Below are 23,900 nucleotides of genomic sequence, written 5' to 3' on the forward strand. Positions count from 1 at the left end.
CAGGCCCGTTGGTGGAGGAAAAGAAATAAACCAAATCAGCCCAATCTTAGCAGCTAGTATCGCTAATCGTTTCCAGTACAATCGGCCTCTCGTCGCATTGTATTCTCGACCGATTTCTGCTTTGGCTGCCCCTTCTAGTACTTTCCCTGTTCCCCATACGCCAATAACCGCTGACGATGGAGGCCGGGTTCCCGTTAAGAGCCATTTTTTTAGGGAATTAATGGAGGAGGAGATCTTGATTTGTTGATTCTCAACGAATCCCTTCTCAATCTGCAATATTCGGTAGAATCCCCTCCAATATACTACCCCTATTTCAATCTGCTTCTGTTCATCTGATTTGATCTATACTCCTTTAATCCCCATAAGTTTGACTTGAGGGAGACAAAAATGTTGAAGAAAGGGTCGGCTGGAAGGAGAGTAGAGGATTGGCGGCAGCTTCTGGCCAGGAGTGCAAGGAGCGGCACCCGGCGGCAAGGGGACTGCCGTCGGTGGCACTTGCAGCCAGGAACCAGCAACCAGCACTGTAGTGCAAGGGAAACCCGGCAGCAACAGAAACCAATCAAGCTTCATCCCATGTGCTTTTGTTTAATTTTTTTAATTTCATGTCGTAACCCCTGTAGCGTTTGTGTTTCCGCTTGTGTGTTAAGATGTCATCTAAGAATTGTATGTCTGGTTATGAAAAGTGAAAAAAGAGAATTATGTTATGGAAAGTGTCTTTTTGAAAATTAAGACAACTAATGAAATACCAAGAAACACTCTCCAAATATTTATGTATAGGCCTATAGGGCCCCCAAAAAAAATTCTCTTGCACTGGGCCCCTAGCATCTCAGGACCGGCCCTGCATACCTGTTGGCAGTCTCTGGATTCACACTACCACCAAACCCACTTGCAACCCGGCCGACTTTACTCTGTCACACAAAAAACTGGAAGCAACACGGAAAAGCACTCCAACGGCTGCGAAAAGTAGAAGATACTATTTCTACCACATGGATACTTACACATTCGCAAGTTGTATGTATACTCGACACAAGAATTCCGACGAGACCAAAGGGATGATAAAAGCTCAGACCTGCAAAGAAACCGGTGCTCGGTACCGCCATGCGCCATCAACCGAAGAATTAAATGATGCTACCATCATTCTACAGGAAACTCTGTTACAGTAATTGTTCATATTAAAATTAATGCTCCTACCAGTCATCGTTTGCAGGAATATGATCAACATTACATGTACATGTATCAGCACATATTATAAGTCGGATACTAAACGCGAAGTAGGAAGATATGCTTCATCAGGAAATTTTAAGCAAAATATTCCACTTTTCACAAAAGCACTGCAATAAAAATCGTTAGGGGGTTGCAATAGATCTCCACGAAGTGAGTAACTAGGAATGATACCTATGAGTCCTCGGTATATTGTGGCATGTAACATTGATGGTACCAAATGAGGACATTAGGAGGTTACAGAACTCATTTATTTCCAATATCTGCACTTGCGCAGTATCCGTTTGAAAGAAGTACTCATCTAGCATCCTTATTAAGAGAGAACGTCCTCAGACAGAACTAAGCTCCATATTTAGGTGCTTTCCAGAGCTTAAATGCAACTTCGTGCAGAAAGCGCTCCGCAAGCATAGCAAAGTTTCTGGCGTGCTGTTTGTGAACTAAGATTGAGCTAGGTAGCTCCTGATATCCCTCCCGTATACAGCTGTATAGTTATCTGTACTTATCTCTTGTAAAACCCTAACAACCTGTACTTATCCGATCCCTACGTGGGACTATAAATATACATGAGGCCGGTGCACTTTGCATCACGGCAAAACCAGAGAATTTACTTGGTATCAGAGCTAGATCCCATCTCCACCTTCCGCCACCATGACCGGAGACATCAGCGCCGCCGGGTCAAGCAGCAACACCACCGTCACCATCCAATCCATCACCAGCCTCATCACGATCCGCCTGACCCGTGACAACTTCCTTCTCTGGAAGACTCAAGCTGCCCCTGCACTGCGCGCGGCCCATCTCTATGGGTACGTCGACGGCACCATCTCCGCGCCACCTCCCACTGTGAAGGAGGGCACCGGCGCCGATGCCAAGGAGGTGGCCAACCCGGAGTTTCTCCGGTGGTACCAGCAGGATCAGCTGGTGCTTATCGCTCTCCTCGGCTCCATGTCCGAGGATATCGTGGGGCAGCTCACCCGCATCCTCACGTCGGCTGGCGTCTGGGAGGCGCTCCATGCCATGTTTGGCTCGCAGAATCGAGCCAGGGTGATGCAGGTGCGCTATCAGCTGTCCAACTTCAAGAAGAAGGACATGACTGCCTCCGAGTACTTCAATCGGATGAAGAGCTACGCCGACGCCATGGCCTCCGCCGGCAAGCCGCTCAGCGACGAGGAGATCCTCGGCTACATCCTCGCCGGGCTCGGTCCGGAATACGAGCCTCTCGTCACCTCCATCACCGCACGCGACGAACCGGTGACACTTAACAATTTTTATGCTTATTTTCTTAGTGCCGAGCTTCGTCTTGAGCAGCAGGCGTCATCGGGCGAGATCCATCCTTCCGGCAACGCTGCTGAGGCTCGCCATGGCAATGGTGGGCATGGTGGTCACCGTGGCGGTGGCGGCCGCCACAATGGAGGAGGCGATCGCGGTGGCCGCGGTGGTTTTGGCCGCGGTGGTGGTGGCCGAGGCCACCACAACAACAACAACAACGGTGGCCGCAACGGCGGTGGTGGTGGTGGTGGCCGCATCATCTGCCAGGTCTGCGGCAAGTACGGCCACGACGCTCTCCGCTGCCGCAACCGCTTCAACCACGCCTTCCAGCCCGAGGAGCCGCGTCAGCGCAACGCCAATGCCGCCAACTCCAACAACTCTGGCGATGGCAATTGGTACTTCGACTCCGGAGCAACAGATCACCTGACGGCCGACCTCGACCGCCTCAGCTTCCAGGAGCGCTACCAGGGCAAGGACTCCGTGCAGGTCGCCAATGGCGCAGGTCTGTCCATTACCCATATTGGTCACTCCCAAATTACTGGCTCATCTCGACCACTTCTTCTTAAGAATATCCTGCGAGTTCCTGCCATGTCTAAAAATCTTCTTTCCATGCACAAGCTTCTTCTTGATAATCATGCATATGCTGAAGTTTATCCCTATCATTTTTATGTTAAGGACCAAGCAACGAGGGCCCTTCTTCTTCGGGGTAGATGCCAGGGTGGTCTGTACCCAGTGCCAAGCAACCCCGTCACGTCGACGTCTTCATCGAGTCGCCACTGCCTTACCAGCTCCACACTCTCCACCGACCATTGGCATCGAAGGCTAGGGCATCCGTCGCTTAGAGTTCTCGAGTCCGTCCTTAGGAAAAATAAAGTTGCTTGTGCATTGCCGTCTACATCTTTAGTTTGTGATTCGTGTCAACGTGCCAAGGTGCACCAATTACCCTATTCCCGTTCATCGCATTGTACCAATTCTCCCCTAGAGCTCGTGCATTCCGATGTATGGGGGCCAGCTATCTCTTCTGTGGGAGGTTTTCGGTACTATGTAAGTTTTGTGGATGATTTTAGTCGTTATACATGGATTTATCTTATCAAGCGCAAGTCCGATGTTGAGAAATCTTTTTATCACTTTCAAACCCACGTGGAAAGATTGCTTCAAACTAAAATTCGCATGGTGCAATCTGATGGTGGCGGCGAGTACACTCGTCTCTCCAAATATTTTGATCACACCGGTATTTACCATCGTGTTACTTGCCCACACACGTCTCAACAGAACGGCATCGCCGAGAGGAAACATCGCCACATCGTCGAGACGGGCATCGCCCTCCTCGCCCATTCCTCTCTTCCTGTTCGTTTCTGGGACGAGGCTTTCCTCACAGCCGTCTACTTGATCAACCGCATGCCTGCCCAAAACCTACAAAACACAGCTCCTCTCACATGCCTCCGAGGTGAACACCCCGATTACTCTTTTCTCCGCGCCTTTGGCTGCGCGTGCTGGCCCAATTTACGCCCATACAATAATAGGAAGCTCGCTTTTCGCTCTCGTCTCTGTGTCTTCCTCGGCTACAGCCAACAACATAAAGGGTATAAGTGTTTAGATCGGTCTTCTGGTCGGATTTTTGTTTCTCGCGATGTTGTGTTCGACGAGAATTTCTTCCCCTATGCCAATCCGAGCCCTGCCTCCAACTCACCGCCTCCTCCACCCATCACCGTTCCCACTATTTTTCCATCCTCTGAGCCGGTGATTCAGGATGACCGTATGCGTAATTACGACCTAACCCTTTTGGCTACTAACACTCCTGCCACGAGCAGCTCTTCTGATGCAGGTTTTGATGGTGGCGATCCATCAGGCAGTGGTGCCAGCTCTCCTCGCACGCCCGCTCCTGGTTCTGCTTCTCCGGCAGACAGCTCTGCCGCGGCAGATTTTTCGACTGATGGTAGCTCTCGGCAGCCTGGCGCGGGCTCACGGCAGCCTGCTGCGACTTCATCACCTGCCGCGGATTCTTCGCCTGCCGCGGCTTCATCGCCGGCCGCGGCTTCATCGCCTGCCGCGGCTTCATCACCTGCCTCGTCACCACCTGCTCCCCCGGCACCGCGTCATCACATGCAGACGCGCACTCGCGACGCCACCGTCAAGCCTCTCCGTCCAACGGACGGGACCATCCGCTACGACCCCAGGCGTCGTGCGTTTGCAGCTGAACCGGCCTCCTACCGTCGTGCTCTCTCCGATGGTCAGTGGCGTCAAGCTATGGAGGACGAACACTCTGCCTTGCTCCGTAATCACACCTGGACGCTTGTGCCACCTCCCCCTGGTCGCAATATTATTGGCTCTCGCTGGGTGTTCAAAGTAAAGCACAAGGCTGACGGTTCTGTCGACAAATACAAGGCACGGCTCGTGGCTCAGGGGTTCACTCAGCGCTATGGCATCGACTACCTTGACACCTTTAGTCCGGTTGTGAAACCCGCTACAGTTCGTCTTGTTCTTGCCCTCGCCGTGTCTCGTCACTGGTCGGTTCGTCAGCTGGATATTAGCAATGCGTTTCTGCATGGTACTTTGGAAGAGACAGCCTACATGCGTCAACCTCCAGGCTTCGAAGATTCAGTCCATCCTCACTATGTCTGCAAACTGCATAAGTCTATCTATGGCCTCAAACAGTCCCCTCGCGCCTGGTACTCTCGGTTGAGCGATATGTTGCAGCAGCTTGGTTTTCATGCCGCCAAGACAGACACTTCCTTGTTTGTGTTTCATCAGGCTGGCATCACCATATACATGCTCGTCTACGTCGATGACATTGTCGTTGTTAGCTCTTGTCCTACAGCCGCTGCTTCTCTTGTTCGTCGGCTTGGTCAGACCTTCCCTGTTAAAGATTTGGGGCCGCTTCATTATTTTCTTGGTGTTGAAGTTGTGCGCGATTCAGGGGGAATGTCTCTGTCACAAGGCAGGTATGCCATGGATCTGCTTCATCGCGCCAACATGGACAAGTCCAAAGCTGTGTCTACTCCCATGTCTGTTCAAGACAAGCTTGCTGCAGACCAGGGGACTCTCTTGACAGATGATGCTGCTTTTCAGTATCGCAGTGTGGTCGGTGGCCTTCAGTACTTGACACTTACACGGCCTGACATCTCGTTTGCTGTCAACAAGGTTTGTCAATACCTTGCTAAACCTACTACAGTTCATTGGGAAGCTGTGAAACGGATACTGCGGTATGTCAAGGGAACCATTCATACAGGCCTTCAGATTCGGCGATCATCTTCGTCGTTGTTGAGTGTTTTCACCGACGCGGATTGGGCAGGCAGCACTGATGATCGGCGTTCTACAGGTGGCTTTGCATTGTTCTTCGGACCCACCTTGATCTCCTGGAGTGCTCGTAAGCAACCCACGGTCTCCCGATCGTCGACTGAAGCTGAGTATAAAGCTCTCGCGAATGGGACAGCTGAGGCAATGTGGATACAGTCTCTTCTTCGAGAGTTGCATGTTCCTCAACCTCGGCCACCGGTTTTGTGGTGTGACAATCTCGGCGCCACGTACTTGACTGCTAATCCAGTGTTCCATGCACGGACGAAACACATCGAGGTTGACTTCCATTTTGTCCGAGAAAAGGTGGCTCAAGGTGCTCTTGATGTGCGTTTTGTTTCATCTGCTGATCAAGTAGCTGATGCCTTCACAAAGCCATCCACAAAGCAAATGCTGGAGCGTCTATTTTCCAATCTTAACTTAGTACAAGTACAACGTTGAGATTGAGGGGGAATGTGAACTAACAGCTGTCGTTAGGATTGAGCTAGGTAGCTCCTGATATCCCTCCCGTATACAGCTGTATAGTTATCTGTACTTATCTCTTGTAAAACCCTAACAACCTGTACTTATCCGATCCCTACGTGGGACTATAAATATACATGAGGCCGGTGCACTTTGCATCACGGCAAAACCAGAGAATTTACTCTGTTCATTACATCATGAAATGAAGTTAGTTAACTAAGAGAAAATAATAGGCAAACAAATTAATAACCACTAGCCAAAAATTTAAACACATACTGAATCATGACCAGTTGACCACACATATGTGGGGAGCAGTGAAAATGTTAAAGTGATGACAACACTGCAAACAAGTGCTTATGCTGCCTGCCATGTCTCAGTTTTATCTTTGGTAACTACTTTAAAGGAATACACAGCTACTGTGCTTTACTGTTGTGGAGCATACTCATTCTAATATGTAGAACACAGTCATCCTATAAAGATGGACACTTCACCATGCAACATTTTAGCATGTTGAAGTCAACCACACTTTAAGGTTTTTATTTATAAACCTAAGGGTAAGTAGATAATTGACCGAGGAAATCTGCGAAAATGAGGAATTATTTATGGTGCATACCTACATATTGAGCTCTTAGGCACAGCTATACAACCAAAGCACTGGTTATTCTTATGCAATAGCTTGCACATGTATAACAGACAACTAACTTCAAGATGTAGCAAAGAAAAGGTGCATCCAATCCAGTATTATCACCCTTCACGGAAATGCAATTCGGGTCATAGGTGCATATGAACCCATTATGTGAAAACACAATTCAAAATGTCAAAAAATTCTGAAATAAAATTTCACATGTATATTTAGACATTCCATGTTCACACACAAATTTTCGGAAAAAAAGAACATTTTTTGTGTCCCATGTAAAAAAGACAATTTTTGATGCTTTAACATAACTATTCACTAAACAATTTTTTTGTCTTTTCTACAGAAGCCATGTAAAATATTCGTTTTTCCCGAAAACTTGTGTGAGAACATAGAATGTGCACATGTACACGTGAAATTTTATTTCCGATTTTTTCAACATTTTTGAGAAAAATATTTGTGCATTTTCAATAATAGGTTCATATGCACCTACGAGCCAAAACACCACCTCCCACCCTTCAGGCCTTCACTATAAGATATGGTTTTTTCTGTAACCACACAGGGTGCGACGAGCAATAATATAATAGTAACTATATTATTACAGAGACTGCCTATCACCGAAGGAATCAATATCAAGCTACAGGGCTTATTTAAACCAGAAACTTGATTAATGAAAAAGAAAGTACTCTCATGTTTTCTAATGCTGGCACCAGCACCAAGACTAAAAACGGGGAGAACTCCAGGTTTTACGTCGGGTTCTAAACAACTGGAGAAAAAAAGTAATAAGAAGGATCAAAGGACCAAACTTGCATAAGTAGAATATTTGATAAAAGGATCCTGATTCGGGTAAAGTCTAAATTGGTAAACAGTATAACAAGTGGATTAAGGAGACCTTTATAAATTCCTCAAAAGAGAACTCTTTGGCCAAATCAGAACGAGTTACTCCTTCCTGCCACTGCGCCAGTAGCATTGGATGATGATTCCTGCATAATATATTGCATAATAAGGATATTTGTGCAAGTCTAGACATGTCATTATACATAGACGTGCTTTTCTTTACCTCTATACATCGCAGCACAACTGATAGTGAAACAACAAAACTACGGTGTAGAGTGTAGACTGAATGTAGTATCTACAGGAAAATCTTTCAGTTCTGTCGTGCATTAGATTGATATTTTTCAACTTCACTTCATGTAACCAAAATGTAGTTCATTTCTCATCTTCCACAAATTCCAAATGACAGCAGAAGAAATAATATTCAAAGCACCATTACTCTCATTACTAATCCAAAGTCTAGCCATCTGTTCGTAATTTCCTCCCATATCTCTTTTAACCAAACCAGAAATACAAGACCAAACATCTCTAGCCACATCACATTCAAAGAAAAGATGGCACATGCTCTCAGGTTCACTAAAAAAAAGGCATCTGGTATCCTGAAGTGCCTGTCTTTTTGTCAAATTGTCCCTAGTAAGAATTTTGTTATGAGAAACTAGCCATAAGAAAACCTGGACCCTAGGGGGTGTATTTAGTTTCCAAACAGACGGAACAAAAACCTGTTTTATTCCTCTAAAATTTACTACAACATATAAGGACTGCGAGGAGTAAACTCCTGTAGAATCTAGCTTCCAAACCATTTGGTCTGGTTCATCCGTCAGCTGCAGCTGCTGGGCTACTGCCTTTAGCTCTTCCCATTGCATCAATAACTTGTCATCAAAACATCTCCTGAAAGATAATCTGGGATCATTCCCATCCCAAATTTCTTTAATGGTTTTCGTTTGTTCATTACATATAATGTAAAGCTCCCAGAAGTGTATAGCTAGGCTAGTGCCCCCAAACCACTGATCCTCCCAAAACTTAATGTTTTGACCATTACCAACCATCCACTGGTATCCAAACTTCGCAGCTGCGAACGCCCACATAACCCCTTTCCAAAAAGGAGAGGCATTCATGTCTTTACAAGCAAATAAGTTCGGATGCTGTGTTCTATACTTGTACTGGATAATGTCTTTCCAAAGCTTATGGTCATCTAAATTAAACCTTTTCACCCAAGAAGAAAGCAAGGAAATATTCAGGTCCCTAATATTTGCAATTCCCATCCCTCCAAACTCTTGTTTCATACTAACCAGATCCCAATGCGCTAGGTGATACTTATGGTGTCCTTCATAGTTATCCCACAAGCAATGGGCCATCTGTGAGTTAATAGTTGTTACCGCCCATTTCGGAAACTTCAGAACCGATAGAAGATAGATAGGTATACTTGCTAAGCACGACCTGATTAGCACCGGTCTACTAGCATGATTCAAAAGTCTCCCTCTCCATCCGGCAATACGTTTAATAATACTATCAATCAGGGGTTGCAGATCTTGTTTACGAAGTTTACCAAAATGTAGCGGCACACCCAGATATTTCAAAGGAAACTCGCTAACTTTGCACCCAAAAACTTGAGCTAACACATTCACTTCCTCTATTGGTACATTAATAGGTACCAGGTCACTCTTATTAAAATTAATTCGCATCCCAGATAAGTGCTCAAAGATAGAAAGTAACCATTTTAAGTTCTGCGCTTGCCTCACATCATTTTTAATGAAAAGAAGGGTATCATCCGCGTACTGCAGACTGAACACCCCTCCATCTCTATACCTTTGTAACAAACCAGAAATCAAATTTTGCTGAGCAGCTTTAACTAACATCCGTGTAAACACGTCAGCCACAAAGTTAAAAAGTAACGGCGACAAGGGATCCCCCGGTCTGAGCCCTTGAGCCCTTTACCCGTCAGGAAGTAATCACTTTCACAATCGTTAATGCGAACTCCCACCGAGCCTCCTTGAACCAGGTATCTAATCTTATCGCACCATTGGGGGCTAAAGCCTCTTTGTTGTAACATCAGATCCAAAAATGTCCAGTCAACTCTATCGTATGCTTTCTCGTAGTCGAGTTTTAGCACTATGCCTTGCTCTTTTTTGCTATGTATGTCATGAATAATTTCATGCGCCGTAACCACGCTTTCCAGAATGTACCGCCCTTTAATAAAGGCTGTTTGATTAGGCGAGATAAGACGATTTGCTATCCTCCCTAGCCTGTTAGTACAGGCTTTGGAGAAAGCTTTGAAACTACAGTTAGTCAGTGCAATGGGCCTATATTTTTTTAAAGAGGTAGCATCTGCTTCCTTTGGAATCAAAGTAAGCATGGCAAAGTTAATCCTAAATAGGTCCCCCTCATTTTTCTCAAAATCTCTAAGGAGATTGATCAGGTCCCCTTTAACCAGCTCCCAAATTTTTTGATAAAACAAAAAAGGAAAACCGTCCGGCCCCAGAGCTCCTTCGGCATAAGAGCCAAAGATAGCATCCTTGATTTCCTCTTCCGAGAAAGGTTGATCCAGCAACTTATTTTCTTCCTCCGTAACCAAATCATTAGGATCCCAAAAGGAATCATCTAATGTAATGTCCATTTTATCTTCTTTACCAAAAAGGTTTTTGTAAAAGTCAACTGCAATCTTTTAGCATATCCTTGTTTGAGACCACCTCAACCCCATCCTCGCCTTGCAACGCTGCAATTTTCTTCTTCCTTCTTCTTTGGTTGGCAACTGCGTGGAAATAAGCTGTATTTCTATCACCTTCCAGGATATCTCTCTCTCTAGCCCTTTGTCTTGCACTAATCTCAAAAAAGGTATATTTTCCACATCATCGAGTATATGGTTAATATTTAGATTTGATCCCTTAACTCCACGCCAGATAATTTTGATCCCTCAAATGCCAAATTGTATATATTAGATCTCTTGCCTGGTTTGGTTGGTATTTGGTGGCTCATTTCTTCCATCGAAATTGGATGTGGTTTAGCTCAGCCTACCTTACTGAATTAGTTGATAGTAGTTTGATGACTTTACACTTGTTTGAGACAATGCTCATCGCCTTTAATGCCATAGACCCATAGTGGTTTCGGTGTTTTCGTGGATAGATTTGAAATATATTTGTAAGTTTGTTTAGTAGCAAGTTTTTCGATAAGTATCTCATACTCCTTTAGATGTCGTTGTGCTATCACGCTATATACTAATTTACTAGAAGGCTATAGGAAAAATGTGAAGTGATATATATTGACTTCAGAAAAGTCTATCATTAATCCTAATATTCAGTAAAGCAAAAGGAGCTTCTTGTGTGCTCTATCATTGATCCTAACATTCACCTCGTTGGAAGAGTGAATGCATGACCTCACCAAGTTGAGTTGGCCGGTGCCGGCCGATCTGGTCGGACAGCTTCTCGATGGGTCATGTAGTGGTGCCGTGGTTGGTGGTCCTTCGGTCAACTTCGTCCTCCTTGCCATGAAAGGCTTCTGCTTTGCTTCGTTTCGTCGGTGCGGGGGAGTTCGGTCGGTTGGATTGGCGGTGGCCAGCCAGAGGTGCGCGTCGAGGTGTGGTTGCTGCTTGTCTTGGTCGGTGTTCTGGTGGTGAGAGACTTGGAAAGGTGGGATCTGGTGCACACGCAGTCTAGGGTGACTCGCTGCCAACGGGACCGGAGCAGGGGCTCCCATGGTTCCCCCGCCTCCTCTATGTTCTTTCAGCAACAGCGCCCGCAGGTGACGAGGACGTCCTATCCTCCATCTCGTGCTCTCGGTTTCCGTCGATCCTGCGAGGAAAAGGTCCTCTCTTTTTGCTTCGTTTGTGCGCCGCTGGAAGGGTGGTGTATCACGGCGGGTGCCTGAGTGACACTGCAGTCTGCTCGGTGGAGTGGCTGTTGCTTTGTTGAAGCCGATGTCTCGGGCGAAAGCCTTGCGTGGTTTGTCCGGCGCCGATGATGGTGACGCCCACGGGTGCCATTCCCCTCCTTGGAGGCATCTTCGAAGAGCATCGGCCTTCTCCCCACCACGGTCTGGTGTCTCTAGGTGAAAACCTAGACCTTTTGGTCGAGCAATGGCGTCACTTATGTGTCGTTCGCTTCTTGAAGGCATTGCCTCTTGAGACACCGACCTGCGTTGCTCGTTTGGCTCTCCGTTGCGTGGTCTCTGAGTGTCCAGATGTTGCACCTATGAAGTCAATTTGGAGGGGATTCCGGCACCTCTTTTGCCGGCGACTTCCCATGCTCTTCAGAGGATCAAGCCGAAGGCCTCAAGCATTGCTTGTCTTATCTTAGCTTGTTGTAGTCGCGCTCGTCTGGTTTTGGATGTCGTTTTTCTCTGTTGTGTGCCTGTATTGTAAGCTGGTAATCCCAGCGTCGATCGGTGTTGTAATCTGAACCTGAGGGCTTTATTAATTTAAAGTCGGGCTTTTCGAGCCTTTTATCTAAAAAAAAACCTCACCAAGACCTCTAGAACTTACTAAAAAAGGTACAATAATATCTCATCTTCAGTGCTACACGCCATCCACCATGTCAATGAGTTAATATCATGTTTATTTCTCCCTGACTTGCATCCTATGTGGCATATATATAGCCCTCGAATGGCGTTTGTTTATGGTATCAACTAGCTAGAAACAACTCCCATCAAAAGAAAGGAACAACTCCCATCCACCGTGATCCACTGGCAAGCAGACTTGCATATATCAAGTGAGGTAGCTACCATGGATACATTACTACTCAAGACAGTTTCTCTAGTTTCCATTAAAGTCGTGCTACGAGGAACATGTTAGATTTGGGAAGCATTAGGAACAACTTTGCTTCTGTTTGACTGCGAGGCTGCACGGCCAAACAGACGAGAACAAGAGACTTCAGAACCGACAGTAACCAGAGTCTCCATGTACGGAGAGTTGGAGACTGTCCTAGACTTGTGGGATTTTTGATACAGTAGAAAAAAACCCTTTGTTCGTCATGGCACAAAGTAGCAATCAATTGACTGATTATCAATGTGACTTGCTAGTGTAGCTTATGCTAAAATATAAAGGAAGGAAATCAAGTGGTACTCAGTTCGTCTGTTTCCCCCTCTGTTTGCATACCGATACATGGAACAGCTCTGTTTGCATACCAATACAAGTAGCGACCGAGGGGCTCTTACATTTCGCAGTGTACCACCAAACCCACTTGCACCATGACCGACTAGATGCTTTCACATAGAAAACTAGACGCAACACGGAATATCACTCTGACCGCCAATAAAGGAAAAGAAACATGATACTCCTTATTATATTTCTCACGATACTATACAAAAGTTATTGTGAATATGTCGATCATTGAGGGCTTTATTTGATTCACAAGATTCTAAAAACACTAGGCTCTGGCTGGCTTTGGTGGTCTGACAGCCGGAGTGAATCGGGGCGTGTCCCCTGCCGATGCGTGTTCATTCTCCCTCAGATCTCGGCGTCCGCGTCGGGTGGATTTTGCGGCGACATCAACGAGGTTTACTCCTCAAAAGTTTCTCTCCGGCAACACAGTTGCGGCCTGCGAGGCCTCATCTCGTTCTCCGGCGAGGTTGTGGTGTCGGCGAAGGCGGTGGCCGATCACGGGTGTTCCAGAAGATCCCAAGGACTTACCTGTTTTTTTACTTTGTTTTGGGTTCTTTCTGTAGTTTGGAGACAGCTGTTCCGTGTCTGGACAGTTCTTGTATTTTCTTGTTGTCCTTACTTAATATAATCCAGATATTGGCGTCAAAAAAAAAAAAAAACTAGCATGAGAACAAAATCAGATCACATAACCATTCTCATTTCCCAACCAGGAGAACGGAAACATGACCAAACACCACTCAGATCACTAAATGTTTTTCTTCCACTTGGATGTTTACAATTTGGCAACAAGAACAAACACATGACTAAAAGGGCTGATAATAGTTCAACCTGAAGATGTGAAGAAACCGGTGCTCGGTACCATCATCGATCCAAGAACAAATGATGCTACCATCATTCTATAGGACACTCTGTTATAGTATTTGTTCTTATTAAAATTGATGCTCATCGTTTGCAGGAATATGATGGGCAATTCGGCATTACAGGGATCAGCACATGTTGTAAGTCTGATAATGAGCTCGAAGAAGAAACTTGTGCTTCATCATAAAATTGCAAGCAATGGATCCGGTTGTTTAACAAGGTTCTTACTGAATTGTCTTGTACTCCTTTAGATGCTGCCGTGCTATCATGTTGTATACTGAATTACCAAAAGGTCTCACAAAAATTGTGAAGCCGTATATATTGACTTTTGAAAGGTCTTGGCACGACCTGCTTTGGCCAAACAAAATCAGTTTCTTGTGTGATTTATCTTTGGCCCTAATATCCGCTAAATACAACAAACTCACTTGGTTGGAGGCCTTTTTTTAGTGGTTGGGGGCATGTTGAAGGTGTGAATGCACGGCCTCACGGAAACCTTGAAAAAGGCACAGCAGATAAACAGCTCAACTTTAGTGCTACACGCCATCTACCGTGTCACCGAGTTATTATCATCTTTATTTCTTCCTGATTTGCATCCGGAGTAGTATATATATAGCCCTTGCATGGCGTCTGACTATAGGTATCAGCTAGCTAGAAGCCTAGAACAATTCCCATCCACCGTGATCAACTAGCGAGAAGCGGACTTAGAGCAATGGCAATAGTGTAGCCAACTGCTGGCTATATAGCCATGCCATGTCAGCAAAAGCCATTTTAGAGCCCAACTGATACAATGGGCTGACTATGAGGCTGGCTGTTAAGTTGTATTTAATAAAAAATGGCATATCACCTGTTGTGATCCAGTGTGGCATGCATCTTTGTAGCAATTCAAACAACATACATGTATACCAGCCACACCATGAATATATAAGGCAAACTGATTCATAAGAAACAACAAACATATGTTTCATAGACCATACCAACTCTTCAACATTGAGTATATCCAAACATAATACTTAGCAACATGACATTGACAATTAAACAGTACATGACTCTTTAGAAGAAAGCATGAACCAAACAAAATAACAGATACGGTGTCCAGCAAACAAGACATCAATTTGATCTTGAAGATGATAAAGCCACAAAGCCATAGTTGGAGCATCGGTAGAAAGGAACAGCAACAGCAACAACCTTCAGCCACTGTATGGAAAAAAGTAAACATGAACAAGTGTATATATTGAAACAGTAGAGTAGAATTTGTTGACCAGATTGCTGAAATAAGGTATGTAATACTAATCTAGCAGAATTTGTTCAATGAGAGAAATAAATATCAATAATGAACAAAGCAAGTCCAGATTAGAGAATGCACCTGTAGGTAGAACCTGCGTCAATCACCACATCATGGCATAGTCCTGAAATAAATAACATGTAAGATATCATCATGATCACTAGTGTTACAGGGAAAAAGGAATAGCAACATGCATATATCAGTATATCTCACCATGACTAATTATGATGGTTATTTCGAAACTTATGCCAAATATGCTCAATCAAATCATTTTTAAGCTGGGTATGTTGTGGACGAGCACGGATTTTGGCTTTTCTACGCAGCACATCAGCGAAACATAGATTGCCACCAACATTAACTTCAGGAGGTAGAGCAATTGATGCTCCTGGATTCTCATTCAAGTCAATATGAATGGCAGCCTGCTCTTTCTCATCTTCGACTATCATATTGTGAAGAATAACACAAGCTAGCATGATCCTTCCAACACTCTTTCTCTTCCATAGACGTGCAGGCCGCCGGACAACGGTAAAACGGGACTGCAATACCCCGAAAGCACGCTCCACATCTTTCCTCGCTGCTTCTTGGAACTGGGCAAACAACTTGTGCTCCTCTGTTTGGGGAAGTGGTATAGTATTCATGAAGGCAGCCCACTCTGGGTATATACCATCAGCAAGGTAGTAACCCGTGGTATACTCATTCCCATTTACAGAAAACTGAACTTGAGGGGGCTTCTCCTTTCAATGCATCGAAAAACAACGGGGACTGGTTGAGCACATTAAGGTCGTTGTTTGACCCAGCAACTCCAAAGAAAGCATGCCAAATATGAAGGTCCTGGGAAGCAACGGCTTCTAGGACCATTGTTGGAACTCCATAATCCCCACGGGTGAATTGCCCCCTCCATGCTAGAGGACACTTTTCCCATCGCCAGTGCATGCAATCAATACTTCCTAGCATTCCAGGGAATCCACGAGACTCGTTAACCTGAAGTAGACGCTCGACATCCTCCTGTGTGGGGCGTCGCAAGTAGTGCCCACCAAACACTTGAATCACCCCCCGTGCAAACTTGTCTAAGCACTCTAACGCAGTGGACTTCCCAATTTTCAAGTACTCATCAAGAGCATCTGCAGGGGTACCGTATGCTAGCATGCGCATGGCTGCTGTACACTTTTGCAATGGTGAGAGCCCTATTCGACCAGAACAGTCTGCCCTATAAGTGAAATAGGGAGACCACTGACCAAGGGCATTCACAATGCGTACAAAGAGATCCCTATTCATACAAAATCTTGTACGAAACATACTATCGGGATAAAGTGGTTGTTCAGCGAAGTAGTCCTCCACCAATGAGCACCTGCATGATCCCTCCGGATGCGCTTCCTTGGACCACGCCGTCGCTGAGATAATCCCACTCCAAGCCTAGCCTTGATTTTCACCATTAGCCCCCTAGCAAAGGAGTCTAGTACGCTCTACTCAGCAACATAGGTTTCCATGATTTTGGATGGGGCTAGCTCATCGAATGAGTCAGACATGGTGGGTGAGAACGATGGGCTGGTAGGCTGAGTACGAAGGTGGGTTTGAAAGGATGAGTCTAAAGAGAAGATATAGCATTATATAGAAGTGTCATATTTTCTTGGTGTGTAATTATTCCGCATGGTTATCTGGACTGCATTGTATTACGTTTATTTGGACCATTGACTGCATTTATTTTTGGACTTCCTGCATGGTTATCTGGACTGTGTGGACTGTTGACTACAACTTAAGAATAATTACAGCAAAGAACAATATGGTATTTCAGCACAAAGAACAATATGGTATTTCAGCACAAAGAACAATATGGACCATTGACTGCATTTATAAATTTAAACAAAGATACTGGACAACCGGAAATACCTGGACAGGGTGTTTCTACACCCGGGTGCATATGCACCCTTTATTTGAAATGCATATTAAACATATTTTAAAATGTTAGAAAAATACAAATAAAAATTCCCCGTGTATACCTTGACATATTACATGCTTACAAAGTTGTTTCAACAAAAACCGATATGTTTCGTGCCTTGTGCAAAAAAGACAAATCTTTGGTGCTAAAATAGTCTATTTTTTGAGGCATTATTTGTCTTTTTTACACAGGGTAGAAAAATTGTTGGTTTTATGTGAAACTTTACGTGCACACATAGAACATGTCCCTCTATATGCTAAATTTTTTTACTAAATTTTTTATGTGTTGAAAATATGTTTTATACATACCAGGTGCATATGCACCCGGGATCAGATTTGGTTTTCCGGAAATACCTTAATTAGTTTTACCAAATAACCTCTCCCTGAAGCACTTCAATGCCAACACGTGCTCAGCTCTCACATCTTCAGGCATTCTAGTTGTGTCTTGCATCATCAACGATCGATACGTCTCTAGAATGACTGATTCCTTGTGATCTTTTGCTGCAACGCACGCAAGCTTCCGAGCTTTCAGATTTTCACTCGACACACGCTTTTGTGTCTCTAACATCTCTTTGCGGCCTTCATTTGCTGCATTCTGAGCATCTACAAACTTGCTAAGCTCACCTTCAAGATCTATTATACAACTTTCACTCTTTCTTTTTTGTTTCCGCTGCTCTTTAACTTGCTTGCCACCTGGTGGTCGTTCATCTCGAGCATCATCAAGAGTGAAATGGTTCCCCACTTCATCATCAACACTAAACTTTCTCTTCTCTGGTTCTAGATCTTCTAGACGTTCCAAATATGCGTCCCATTTTGGTTGCTCTTTGAGTTCCTCCCAACAGTGCTCAAACATAAATGGGCCGTCTTCTTTGTGATCTGCCTCATAAGTTTGCATTGCCCTCTTCTTTAAATCTACATCAGATTCGCCACTAGCATACAAAGCATTAGCCTCCTTCCAGCTTGCACAAAACCATGCAACCTTTTTCTTAATTTTCGCGAAGCGATCCTTCACATGCTTGACTAGCCTTGCCCTGTTTTTTGGGGTGGTAATGTTGTAGACAGCAGCAACCTCTTTCCAATATTGCTCGTTCTTCCTATAATTTGATTGGCTGCGATGAAGTCCCATTTTCAACAGTTTGTTTGTGGCTTGATGTGTTTGTAAAGAAACCAAGGAAATCACCAGGCGGGTGAGAATCCAATCCCCTGCTAAAACAATAGATGATCAAACCATCAAATTCATATCATTTGTTTTGCTCGCTACTGCAGGTAATTTGTACGATCAGTTCACTATTTCAGAGAATACAATTCGTACATGATATACTGACTATTTCAGAGAATACAATTTAATGCATGTAATACTTCATATCGTTTGTGCCATATAATCTGCAATTTCAGTGAATACAGTTCTATACAATCTGTTCAGTATTTCCTTGCCGTTTCTTGGTGCTAAAACATATATACTAGTTCAGTCCATTCATGCTCAATACGGAAATAATCAACCATCATGTGGCAACCAGAAGAAAAATCCCCAACACTCTTACTCGTCAGTCCTATACAACTTGCGTGTATTAGGTTCAGTAAGCCCCAACAGCAAATTAGTACTCGAGATTAACTAACCAAGATGGGAGGAGATAGCACATACCAAGCTTGCAGATTGTACGCATCAAGATTCCCAGCCGTGGGTGTAGGTTGTGCTGAGACTCCAATTCCAGTGGGCGGTGTCCACCATGGGCCTTGAGCCGACAAATCGCCCGGTTGAGGTACCCCGGGGAGCCAACACGGTGGAGTGGTGGCCGCCATGGACTGTGGTGCTTGCGCTGGTAACCATGACCCAGTTGCAAACATGGAAGGGATGGCCGGCAGTGGGGCGCCAGATTGAGCGGCCGGAGGCGGGACGGGCTGAGCTGCTGGCAGCGGGACGGGCTGAGCTGCTGGCAGCGGGACGGGCTGAGCCGTCTGCCATGGGAACTCCAGAGGCACCGGTGCAGTTGTCCTCTTGGATTTTCCGGCCATCTCGCAGAGAGCGGTGGCGGACGGCAGCGGGCGGCGGCGGGCTGGGCCTCTAGGGGTGCGTTTGGTTCTTGGCCAAAGCTGGCCGGACCAAAATTTTGGCAAGCCCCATGACCCACGACTGCTGTTTGGTTTGCTTCCAGTTTTTTGGCGAGCCCCAGTTCGCATGGCGCGGCACAGTGTATTTTTAGCCAAATCTTGGGCAATCTGCGGGCGGGCGATTCTTTCGCCAATAATTTGGCACGCCCGCAAGTTGGTAGGGCGCGCTGGGGCGAGAACCAAACATACCCTAGGGTTCTTGAGTGGGGGCTCGATTTTTGGGGGATTGGGGGATTTGACGCGGGAGCGCTCGATTTTTAGAGGAGATCCAGGGATTTGGCGCGGCAGAGCTTGATTCGGCGCGGGAAGAAGTTGATTTGGCGCGAACGAAAGGGGACTCACGGGATCCAGGCGAAGAGGAAAGCGCCGGCCTAGCGCTAGCATGCGGGCTCCAAGCGAGCTATTTCCTCTCGATACGTGCGCTGCAGCCGGGCGACGAACGAAGCGCTCGCTTCCCTCTCTTTCTTCGTTTTTCTCTCTCCCACGTAGGACTTTGGTGACGTGGAAGGCCTTGTAGCCATCTGACTCAGCATTATTGTACCTGCTCTTACATATATCAAGTGAGCTAGCCACCAATGGATATACTACTACTCAAGGCAATTTCTCTAATTTCTATTCCACTAAAGTTGTGTTGTGAGGAATATGTTAGATTTGGGAGGCATTAGGAACAACTCTGCCTGCAGTCGAGGGTGGTGTGGCACGGCCTAACTGGTGTGGACAAGAGACTTCAGAACAAAAACGAAACGATCCCTTTGTAACCAGTTATCCATAGTATCAAATATATCATTTTTTTCTTTAGGAACTCTACCAAGGGCTATAGTCATAGTGATCCTCCTATTCAATTACTTCAACCATTTCCGAGCACCTCACGTCACTTCCAAGGCATATGATAGTTTTATTATCTGTGGACGATTTGTTAGCTACTTTAGCTATTGCTCAAAGAGATATTAAAAGAAGCTTATTCTACAATGTCTCAATTGGGTTATATGATGTCAGCTCTAGGTATAGGTTCTTATCAAAGCTGCTTTATTTCATTTGATCACTCATGCTTATTCAAAAGCTTTATTGTTCTTGGGATATGGATCCATTATTCATTCAATGGAACCTCAGAGTGACCGAGTCTCCACGTCTAGAGACCTTCCAAGACCCGTTGAGTTGACATAAAAATTCGCTTAGGCCTTACTACCTCCGTTTCAAGGAATAAGGCGTCCTCATTTTACGTGTTTTGTGTTTGACCAAGAATTACTTCAAAAATATAAAGATTATTTGTATGAAATTAATATCATTAGAAAGTGGCTTTTCAATACGAATCCAACGGTGCTAATTACAAATAATATAATCAAGATTTTGTTGCTCAATTTTTATGATCAAAGTTCGTCTTGGAATACGCGTATGCCTTATTCCTTGAAATAGAGGTAGTATTTGCCAAGAGTGTTTTGAAGTGTTGAAACTAAACAAGGTCCCGGTATTCCCTCCTAGCAAACTAATTTTGTTTGCATACCTGTTGGCAGTCTCTGGATTCACAGTGCCACCAAACCCACTTGCAACCCGGCCGACTAAACTTCGTCACACAAAAAACTGGAAACAACCCTGAAAAGCACTACAACGGCTGCTAAAAGTAAAAGATACAATTTCTACCACATGGATACTTACACTTTCACAAGTTGTATATATACTCGACACAACAATTCCGACGCAACCAAAGGGATGATAAAAGCTTAGACCTGAAGCTGCAAGGAAACCGGTGCTCTGTACCGCCATCAACCCAAGAACAAATGATGCTACCATCATTCTACAGGAAACTATATTACACTAGTTGTTCTTATTAAAAGTAATGCTCCTACCAGTCATCGTTTGCAGGAATATGATCAACATTACAGGTACATGTATCAGCACAGGTTATAAGTCGGATACTAAGCTCGAAAATTTTAAGCAAAAGATTCCACTTTTCACAAGAGCACTGCAATAAAAATCGTTTGGGGGGGGGGGGGGGGGGGGGCTTGCAACAGATCTCCACGAAGTGAGTAACTAGAAATGACGCCTATGAGTCCTTGGTATATTGCGGCATGTAACATGTATAGTACCATATGAGGACCTTAGGAGATTACAAAGCTCATTTATTTGCAATATCTGCGCTTGCGCAATACCCGTTTGAAAAAAGTACTCATCTAGCATCCTTATTAAGAGAGAACCTCCTCAGACAGAACTAAGCTCCATATTTTGGTGCTTTCCAGAGCTTAAATGCAACTTCGTGCAGAAAGCGCTCTGCAAGCATAGCAAAGTTTCCGGCGTGCTGTTCATTACATCATGAAATGAAGTTAGTTAACTAAGAGAAAATAATAGGCAAACAAATTAAGAACCACTAGCCAAAAGTTGAGACACATATTGAAACATAACACATACTGAATCATGACCAGTTGACCACACATATGGGGAAGCAGTGAAAATGTTAAAGTGATGACAACACTGCAAACAAGTGACTATCCTGCCTGCTGTGTCTCGGCTTTTTATTTGGCAGCTACTTTAAAGGAATACAAAGCTACTGTGTTTTACTGTTGTGGAGCCTACTCATTCTAATATGTAGAACACAGACATCCTATAAAGATGGACACTTCACCATGCAGCATTTTAGCATGTTGAAGTCCACCACACTAAGGTTTTTATTTATAAACCTAAGGGTAAGTAGATGATTGACCGAGGAAACCTGCGAAAATGAGCAATTATTTTATGGTGCATGCCTACATATTGAGCTCTTAGGCGCAGCTATACAACCAAAGCCCTGGTTATTCTTATGCAATAGCTTGCACATGTATCACAAACAACTAACTTCAAGATGTAGCAAAGAAAAGGTGCATCCAATCCAGTATTATCACCCTTCAGGCCTTCACTAGTAACCAGACAGGGTGTGACAAGCAATAATATAATAGTAACTATACTGTTCGAAGAAATCAATATCAAACTACAGGGCTTATTTAAACCAGAAACTTGATTAATGAAAAAGAAAGTACTCTTATGTTTTCTATTGCTGGCACCAGCACCAAGACTAAAGAAGGTAGAAATCCAGTTTTTACGTTGGGTTCCAAAAAACTGGAGAAACAAAGTAATAAGCAGGATCAAAGGGACCAAACTTGCATAAGTAGTATATTTGATAAAAGGATCCTGATTCAGATAAAGTCTAAACTGGTAAGCATTGTAACAAGTGGATTAAGGAGACCTTTATAAATTCCTCAAAGGAGAACTCTTTGGCCAAATCAGAACGAGTTACTCCTTCCTGCCACTGCGCCAGTAGCATTGGATGATGATTCCTGCATAATATATTGCATAATAAGGATATTTGTGCAAGTCTATACATGTCATTGTACATAGACGTGCTTTTCTTTACCTCTATACATCGCAGCACGACTGATAGTGAAACAACAAAACTAGGGTGTAGACTGAATGTAGTATCTACAGGAAAATCCTTCAGTTCTGTCATGCATTAAATTGATAATTTTCAACTTCACTTCATATAACCAAAAGTTGTCTGTTAGTAGATATGGGATGGCTAATGGTTGTGATGTAAGCTATTGCACAGTCGTTTTCTACAAGAAAATATTGATAGGACGATGTCAAATTATACTTGGAAGGCCATGACATGATTCACTTCATATTTAACGCACATAATAATACCTAAAGGAGCTTTTTCTGTACAATAAAGAACACATATTGTAGAAGACACTACACTACACTGCACTTCAAAACATCTACTACGAACCACATTTGCTAGCCAAGGACAATATTTACCTGACATCATCCAACGTGTTCCCTGCCTTCATAGTGTAGCTCTGGCGCGGCCGAAGCAACCTCAAGTCAGAATCAGTTTCGCTCGACATGTTCACGATGAGGCACGACTCTTCCTTGTTCTCAGTAGCAGACCCATAGCTCAGGACCACGGACACATGAACCCGCGCGGCGACAGGCGAACCGGCCGGCGCAGCTTCCATGACCGCGGCCACCAACTTGTCGAGCCGGTTGAGATCCGTCCTCATCCCCAGTTTCCCCAGCTTGCCGGCGGTGCTCTCCGTCGCGACGTGCACAAACACCAGATCGAATTCGCAGGAATCCTGCACACCCCCGTCAGAGAATCCGAGCAGACCTAACGCCCGGCTGATTACTCTGGTGTCCTTGGAGCCGCCGCTGTCTGAACCGGACTGCGCGGCGAAGTCTTCGGCCCCGAAGACATGGAAGCCGAGGCTCGCCGCGAAGGAGTTGACGGCGGGGCAGTTGGTGACCATCGCAGCTCTCATCCCCATAAACCTGGATGGATTTTCAGCAGCGAGTTAGTGGCTTCAAGATGGGCTGAGTAGGAACAATTAACGGAGATGATAAGGCACAGTGACTGAACCTCTCGGATAGCTTTGGAAGTAGTAGGTCCTGCGGATCCACCGGGGCGGGGTAGAGGCCGTCGTACACGTCGAGCAGCTGCGCCAGCTCGAGGATCGTGTCGCTGCTCTTATCTCCTGCATCTAGATTTGATGAATGAAATCGGAAGTTTCTCAGTTTAAGTGCGGGCGCGAGATGGGGGAGGGGAGGCAGGGGTGGGGTGGATCAGTACCGTTGACGGTGGTGGTGGCGGGGGTGCGGAGGGAGAGGAAGCCGCAGGAGGCGCGGGCGGCGAAGGCGTCGAGGTGGCTCTTCCCCGCCGCCGCCGCCGCCCGAGGGAGCAGCGCCGCGTGGCCGGCGGCGTAGAGCACCAGCGCGCGGCTCGGCTTGTCCGCCATTGCCGACACACACTTGCTCTTCTTCCCCTTTCCTGTCTTCTCGCCTTATTCGCGGGCCCCGCCCACGCGCAGCCCTGTAGGCCCACCAACCTTACTGGGCTCCAGAACTCGCGGCCCATCACGCAGTGATGGGCCTGGGCCAACCGCCATGGC

The 23,900-nt window shown here is 45.3% G+C and overlaps 2 protein-coding genes and 1 non-coding gene across 4 annotated transcripts; 1 reads left to right on the forward strand and 2 right to left on the reverse strand.

The window, feature by feature from the left end:
• Positions 1–1,450: 1,450 nt before the first annotated feature.
• On the reverse strand, positions 1,451–23,777 carry LOC127308485 (uncharacterized). 2 transcript variants are annotated; one of them, XM_071821509.1, is made up of 5 exons: positions 23,582–23,777; positions 23,372–23,492; positions 22,771–23,283; positions 7,770–7,860; positions 1,451–1,647 (listed from the first exon to the last, which is right to left on the reverse strand). In XM_071821509.1, the coding sequence occupies exons 1-5, from the start codon at positions 23,745–23,747 to the stop codon at positions 1,561–1,563; spliced, it is 978 nt and encodes a 325-aa protein (XP_071677610.1). In that variant the 5' UTR covers positions 23,748–23,777; the 3' UTR covers positions 1,451–1,560. The 2 variants fall into 2 exon arrangements, with proteins under 2 accessions (XP_071677610.1, XP_051195278.1); XM_051339318.2 differs by lacking the exons at positions 1,451–1,647; positions 7,770–7,860 and adding exons at positions 21,013–21,280; positions 22,202–22,292 and having other exon boundaries at positions 23,582–23,774.
• Positions 2,374–2,512, forward strand: LOC127311001 (small nucleolar RNA Z247). The gene has a single exon (XR_007857496.1). It is a non-coding gene; the product is annotated as a small nucleolar RNA Z247 (small nucleolar RNA).
• On the reverse strand, positions 14,582–19,173 carry LOC127308487 (uncharacterized). The gene is made up of 4 exons (XM_071821508.1): positions 18,521–19,173; positions 17,233–18,081; positions 15,025–15,067; positions 14,582–14,855 (listed from the first exon to the last, which is right to left on the reverse strand). The coding sequence occupies exons 1-2, from the start codon at positions 18,540–18,542 to the stop codon at positions 17,234–17,236; spliced, it is 870 nt and encodes a 289-aa protein (XP_071677609.1). The 5' UTR covers positions 18,543–19,173; the 3' UTR covers positions 14,582–14,855; positions 15,025–15,067; position 17,233.
• Positions 23,778–23,900: the final 123 nt, after the last annotated feature.

Source organism: Lolium perenne, chromosome 6 (genome assembly GCF_019359855.2).
Source record: "Lolium perenne isolate Kyuss_39 chromosome 6, Kyuss_2.0, whole genome shotgun sequence".
In the NCBI taxonomy this organism is placed as follows: domain Eukaryota; kingdom Viridiplantae; phylum Streptophyta; class Magnoliopsida; order Poales; family Poaceae; genus Lolium; species Lolium perenne.

Coding starts and splice junctions, on each gene's coding strand:
- LOC127308485 (XM_071821509.1), bottom strand. CDS start 23,747: ATGGCGGACAAGCCGAGCCGCGCGCTGGTGCTCTACGCCGCCGGCCAC. Junction 23,493..23,581: donor CGCCACCACCACCGTCAACG/GTACTGATCCAC, acceptor CATCAAATCTAG/ATGCAGGAGATAAGAGCAGC. Junction 7,861..22,770: donor AACACGTTGGATGATGTCAG/GTAAATATTGTC, acceptor TATATTATGCAG/GAATCATCATCCAATGCTAC.
- LOC127308487 (XM_071821508.1), bottom strand. CDS start 18,542: ATGCGTACAATCTGCAAGCTTG. Junction 18,082..18,520: donor GCGTACAATCTGCAAGCTTG/GTATGTGCTATC, acceptor TTGTTTTAGCAG/GGGATTGGATTCTCACCCGC.